Source organism: Cricetulus griseus (genome assembly GCF_003668045.3).
Source record: "Cricetulus griseus strain 17A/GY chromosome 1 unlocalized genomic scaffold, alternate assembly CriGri-PICRH-1.0 chr1_0, whole genome shotgun sequence".
Classification (NCBI taxonomy): domain Eukaryota; kingdom Metazoa; phylum Chordata; class Mammalia; order Rodentia; family Cricetidae; genus Cricetulus; species Cricetulus griseus.
Window position 1 is genome coordinate 266505647 of NW_023276806.1, and position 6853 is coordinate 266512499.

At 48.7% G+C, this 6853-nt stretch overlaps 1 protein-coding gene across 1 annotated transcript in view; it reads right to left on the reverse strand.

Annotated features, from left to right (window-relative positions):
* Ipmk (inositol polyphosphate multikinase) overlaps positions 1-6456 on the reverse strand; it is a 40479-nt gene extending 34023 nt beyond the window's left edge. Inside the window, exon 1 of the mRNA XM_027395122.2 lies at positions 6194-6456. Within this exon, the coding sequence (XP_027250923.1) occupies positions 6194-6332 (139 nt within the window). The 5' untranslated portion in view covers positions 6333-6456. The remainder of the gene's footprint in view (positions 1-6193) is intronic.
* Between the last annotated feature and the right edge of the window lie 397 nt (positions 6457-6853).

Consider the following 6853-nt stretch of genomic DNA (forward strand, 5'->3'; position numbering starts at 1 on the left):
ACTGAAATAGAAAGTAGTGTGCTTACTCAGTTATCCCGATGGCTACCACACAGCACTGAGTGCTGAGCCAGAGCAGACCCAAGCTACTGGCTGAATAAACTGTGACACACACACACACACACACACACACACACACACACACACACACACACACACACACACACCCCTGGGGCACAGAGGGCTATGAAGAGAGAAAAGCTGTAGCCGCTGTTAGACAGCACACTAATTTTCAGGTGATGGTGTGGATGCTTAAAGCCACCTGCAAAAAGGTATCTACAACATACCACCCTATTTGTCTGGCAGAGGAGAAAAAAAGAATGTGTTATTAAAGAGACCAGAAGACACTGAGATACGATTTTGTTTTTTGGTTTTTCAAGACAGGGTTTCTCTGTGGCTTTGGAGCCTGTCCTGGAACTTGCTATGTAGACCAGGCTGGCCTCGAACTCCTAGAGATCTGCCTGCTTCTGCTTCTGCCTCCGCCTCCCTAGTCTTGGGATCTAAAGGCTTGCACCACCACACTCAACCCTTTCTATGGTTTTGACCTTTGGAACAAAATGGGAAGGGGGAAACTAATTTAAGAAGAAACAAATGAAACCAACTAAATTCCTAATGAAAGATTTTAGTTTGCTGAGAGAAAAAGTTTTAAAAGATTTTAGTTCACAGAGAGAAAAGTTTCCCACAGGCTTTGGCCCATTACAAGGAAGTTGGCCCCAACCCCGGGCACATCCTATGGTTTAGACGGGGGCAATCGCCAAGACAACCCTCTATGGGTCACACCTGGCTGGCCAACAGACAATCAAGGACTTTTCAGGACTTTTCTGTGGTTTTTCCTTTGTAAAAAAGCAGGTCACACCTGGGTGACCACTCTAACACGAGATCATACTTTGTAATCAATCACTTTGTGCCCCTTGCCTGTATGCTGATCTGCAGTTTTCCTATATAAGGAGCTTGCACCCCATGCTGGGGTGTGCAGCTTTCCCGATATTGCTGACACCCGAATGTGCATTTGTTCAATAAACCCTCTTGCTTTTGCAGCTCTTGGTCTGGTTTCTGAGTCTCGGGGGCTCCTCGGGATCCTGAGGCCTTTAGGGGTCTGGGGGGGTCTTTCACTAATAAATATTACTATAAAAAGGAGGGGAGAGAGCCGGGCGTTGGTGGCACATGCCTTTAATCCCAGCACTCAGGAGGCAGAGGCAGGAGGATCTCTGTGAGTTTGAGACCAGCCTGGTCTACAAGAGCTAGCTCCAGAACAGCCTCCAAAGCCACAGAGAAACCCTGTCTCGAGAAAAAAAAATTCTAAAAAGTATATCATTGTGCAACAAAATAAATAACTGAGAACTTTAGGAGTCAGGGTTCTTACTACGAGAGAGAAGAAAGGCAAATTCAGAGTCCAGAAAAGGGAGGATTATTCAGGTAGCTATGCAGTTGTGACTTCTAAAATATCTACATACCATCAGCTGCATCCACAAAAAAGCCTGCCAGCGATGACACCACAATACCAACACCCCTGCCACCCAAGTCTTGGATTCCAAGGGACACTCCCTCTGTCAGTCAGGAAAGCAGCCCTGAGTTCAATCAAGGAACTGAAGTTAAGAGGAAAAACAGAAACAGCATTTCCCACTAAAAAGGGATCCAGCGCCCTTTGCACAAAAGGCTAATTCTACAGCTAGGGGAAGGGAGATGCCACTCTACGGTAACATGGGACAGAAAGGAAGTCCCAATGACAAGGGGAAAACTAGTTCTGTGGTTACATCTGGCAGGAGTGGTGACTAGTAGTAAGCAATGATGTACAAGCAGGCCAATAAACAGTGGTGATTTCTTAGAACTGTGATTGTTAATAGCAGTGGTAGAATTAAAGGGAAAATCTTAACTTCACAACCGTCTGCTTCCGACTGGAATCATCACTAGATATCAAAATCTAGCAGGGAGGTCTGACGAAGGTCCAGATACCCACACGTCCTTCAGGTGTCCGCCCCAGACAGTTTACTCATTCCAGGGGTAAAAGTACTAACTACAGAGTGAGAAGCCAGAGCATACTTGAACCAGATGATCAAAATTAACCACCAATAAAGGTCAGACAGCTGCCCTGCGTCTCCAGATGAACGTCACGTTCCAGTTGGAAATTTACACCCTGAATCTCATCCTATGGAACCTTCATAAACTCAAGACTGAGGCTGGAGAGATGGCTCAGCAGTTAAGAGCACTGGCCGCTCTTCCACATGTTGGCTCATAACTATCTGGTGCCCTCATCTGGCATGCAGACTTCCATTCAGGCAGAACACTATATTCAAAATAAATCAATCTTAAAAATAAATAAGTAAGTAAATTTCAAGACTGGACAACATTTCATAAAAGATGTAGCGTGTATTCTTCGGTGTCAACACCATTCAAGAGAAAGGGGTGCGGCTGTGTTGCAAACAACCTAATGCCTGTGGTAAAAATGGAGGGCTGCTCGCCTAAGGCCCACAAGTCGGGAGTAGGATAAAACACATTATTCAAACTTGACTAAAGGAGGATGGGATTATAATGACGGAGCTGTCTCAGTTAAATCCCCACATGCCATAAATACACCCTGGCTACAGAAAAGAATACGGATGTTCTTAGGAAATCCACACATGAGTGTCACTATATAAATGGCAGGACATATGCAACCTACTTAGAGAAAAGTTCAGAAAAAAAATATCACGTGTGAGGAGCTGAGAGCACAGACTGGGCAACATGCCCTCTTCCCTCTCTCTGCCGTTCCTGTATCTGCCCCAAAGGCTCCTCAGTGCTTCGTACTAACTTCAGAACAAATGGACTAATGATGCCAAATAGCTGTGAGGGCTCCTACCACGAGCGTCAGCTTAAACCCTCCTTTCCCCCTACCAACTACCTCACTTCTGCATACCAAACTTGGCCAAGGCAAAAATTCCGGCTTTGAGCCACTTGTTTAAAATTTTCAGGCTTTTTAAGTGATAAAATACTAAAACAGAAGAGGGATCGTAAATGAACATTTGAGGACTCTGGGGATTTACATGGCTGTAGCTATTACATTTCGGTGGTACAATGTGCCAGGTGAGCTACTGTGTCCAGGGATGCCTAACACACCTTCTGCTACAGCACACACAAGGATGTCCAGCAAAGGTACGTGCACTCTTGTAGGAGACACTCTGAAGTGGGTCAAAGGGAAGCTCCCAGGTGGCCACTAGACAGTGGTATGCTTGGTGAGGGTTAGTACCCCCATTGCAGGTCAAGGAACATCTATACATCAAATGAACATGGTTTGCTACAGGTGCAGCACAGATCAAAAGAGAGCACATGCCACTGCACCATCTGTGTCAAGTTTCAAAAGGCTGTTAACAAAAACAGTGGCCCGAGGACAGGCAGAATGCTGTCATCAGTGATTAAACCGTGGGACAACCAGAATAAGGGACAACCACAGTAAGGGATAATCAAGAGTAAGGGGCACCACTCTGTACTTTTCCTAAAAAGATCACGGGCTGTTTCTATCATTTTCAGGAGCTAAACACTCAGCATCCGGAGAACCAATTTGCAAGGTTCTTTGGTGAAATAGGATCTCAGCAAAGAACATAAAAACCAAAGCGGTGTCAGAAGGACTAACAGTTTTCCCTTGCCTACCCTTGTTGTTCAAGGACTTGGGTTCTTCCAAGTTCCATGTGTTTTTCATCTTTTTTAAGTTAATTAATCAACAGCTCCTTTTGGTTTTGGAGTAAGATCAATCCTAACATGAAAGTTCCACTCACACGGCAAGAGTGACAGCAGCTAAAAGTGACAACAAATAAAAACACCCACAACATCTTCAAAAGCTCATTGGGAGCTCAGACAATGCAGAGCAGGGTCTAAACCTTTCACAGGGGTCACCTAAGACCATTGGAAAACAGTGATGTTTACATTATGATTCATAAGGAGAGCAAAATTATAGTTGGTGAAGAAGCAACAAAAGTAATTTTATGAGGGTGGGGGGGGTCACCACAATATGAGGAACTGGACTAAAGGGTCGCAGCATTAGGAAGGTTGATGACCGATGGTCTCAATAATGTGACCTAGTGTGACGGTAGAGGAACAATAATAAACCACTGAACTTTGAACTGCTGACTACCTTTGCTGTCTATTTATGAGCAGGGAAGATGACTGGCGTGGTCTACAGGGTAAATATCTGAGAACCCAGAACAACAGCAGCAGACTGCTGGCCAGCAACGAAGAATTTGTTTTCAAAAGAATCTAGTGAAATTGGGAAAAAAAAAAAAAACTCTTAATACTAAAATTGGGGACTACTCTCTTCACAATCTAAATTATTCTTTCGCTTCGGCAGTTTGGTTGAGAAATGAGCTCCTTCTGCACTGTTTGTAATACAGTCACATGCAGAGCACTTTGTAATCAATCACCTACGACTCTTAAAAGGTCACTGGCATCATGAACTAGTCTCAAGTGCCAATCGAAGATGATCTTTATTTGGGTCTGGTCTCCTTTGCATAGCAGTAGCTCTCCAGGACCCCCAGGGAAACAATCACTTTCTTCAGCCTTTAGGTTATAGGAATCCTGTCCTTAGGGGCAAGCTGACTGCAGATGTGATGCCTAGGAAGAAATATCTTAGCCAAGAACCTCAAGTGTGTAGAGTTCCCTAACTCTGACACAGTCTTTCAACATTTCCTGAATGTAGCTCAGCTCCAGTCTGTGTGCCTCTTTACAACCACAATATATAGTGGGTGCTGGTTTCTGATTCTAGGACACTGTAGCAATGAGACTTTCTGTGTGTCGCTTAAACCACGCTTGTCTTAAAAAGTATTATCTTAGCAGGGCCTGTTAGTTCATCCTCCCACCCCCAGCCACTCAGGAAGATGGAAAGTTCAAAGCCTGCCTGGGCTACAAAGAGTTCCAAGTGGCATTTAGGGAACCCCTGTCTTAAAAAAAGGGAAAGAAAGAAAGAAAGAAAGAAAGAAAGAAAGAAAGAAAGAAAGAAAGAAAGAAAGAAAGAAAGAAAGAGGAGAGCTGGGGATGTAGGTCAGTGGTAATGCTCTTACCAAGCCTATCTCAGGTCTTAAAAACCAATCCGCTATACCACTGAAAGAAGAAAAAGAAAATGTATTCCCTTACCAGCCTAAACCTGAACCATTTTATCAGCAAAGCACAAACCATCTCTAACGGTTGTTCCGGGTCAGATATCCACAAGAGTCCCAAGTCCATCCTACAATTCATATGTCCACCGCCCATCCGCTGTTGAGTAGCGGGATATGAATTACAGTCTCTGCCCTGGAGTAGACTCTGGGCCGTTCTATAAATCGTGAATTCACAAACTATGTGACGAATGCAAAAGAACAGTCTATAAAAATGAACAAGGAAAGAATGCATAGTTTATATGTGTACTGATCTATGTAACAGCCAGGGTGTGTAGCCTACCCAGGAGACAAGGTTCTGCACTGCCGAACCACGCCTCCCAGCGCAATCAAAGACACCGAGAGCCCTCCTCGAGGGACTGGGAGTGATCTTGGATGAGCCAAGGCAAGTTTAAAAACATATCACAGGGTTTGTTTTTCTTCCCCTTCAGCGATGCAGCTGCGCCAAGCAGAGAAGCATCGGATTAGCATCCTATGCATTTAGGTCCCCTTTTCAATTACTGCTCCCGGTTTTAAACAGATCTTGAGCTGCAGGGAGAATTTACTTCCCGGTCCAGAGAAGAAAACCAAGTTCCTTATTTTTACTAACAACGCCTTCTCCAATCAACACTCGCCTTCCCTGGGGCGAAGGGGCACGCCTCTCCGCGCCACCAGGAGCCCGTGGCCGCTCCTGGGGGCGCCCGGCTTCCTAGCCCCGGGGACTGGGGATGGCTTGGGACGACGGGAGCTGGGGACTCGAGGCTGGAGGCTGGGGACACCTGGGGTTGGGATCAGTGGAGGCCGGGGACTGCCGGGTAGAGAACAGAAGATCCTTGGACAGCTGTGATCGGGATGGGAGGCCAGGGACTGCCAGGGTGGGGACAGCTGAGACCACGATCCGGAGGCCTGGGACTGCAGGGTGGGGACAGTGGGAGGCCGGTGACTGTAGGGGTGGCGACGGCCAAGTACTGAGGACCACCGAGGCTGGGGACAGCGGAGGCCGAGGACTGCCGGAGCAGGAGGACACAGCAGAGGCCGGGGACTGCCCGGTCAGTGTACAGCGGAGACCGGGGAAGGGGACCCGAGGCTGCACTCACCCACTTTGTCCTTGCCATACATGTGGCCAGCCACCTGATGCGACAGCGGCACGCAGCCTCCGAGCAGGCGCGGCACTGGCGGGCTGTCCCCGGCGCTCCCCGGCGGCCGCAGGCGCAGCGCAGGGGGCTCGGCGGCCATCGGGGCGGCGACACTCGGCGTCAGGCGTCAGGGAGGACCGGGCGGAATCGCCCGCGCAGCCCCAGCGCGCGGACCCATACCGAGACCGCGCTGCCCGCTCCGCGGCCCGCACTCTGAACCCGGGCCGCCCGCGCCCGGGATAAGGGCGCCTCGGCCCCGCCTCTGCCCGCCCCCTGCTCGCTCGGGCCGGGACAGCGCCGCTCTGAGCGTGCGCAAAAGCTACTAGACTGGATCCGGCCGCGCTGCGTTGAGCATGCCCAGAGGCTACCCTACTGGATCCCGGCCAGCACCCCGCTGAGCATGCGCAGAAGACACCGACGAACCCAGTTCATCCCTCGACGAGCATGTTCAGGAGGAGGAGGTTGACCTGCACCGAACTGAGCTGGTTCTGAGTCTGAGCCTGCTGCCGAACAGCACTGAGCATGCTCAGAGAGCGCGAGCGTGGACTCTTGTCCCACCTGCCCACTGTGGGCTTCGTCACCAGCACCCCAGAGTTTCCCGGGGCAAACAGGCATCCCAGA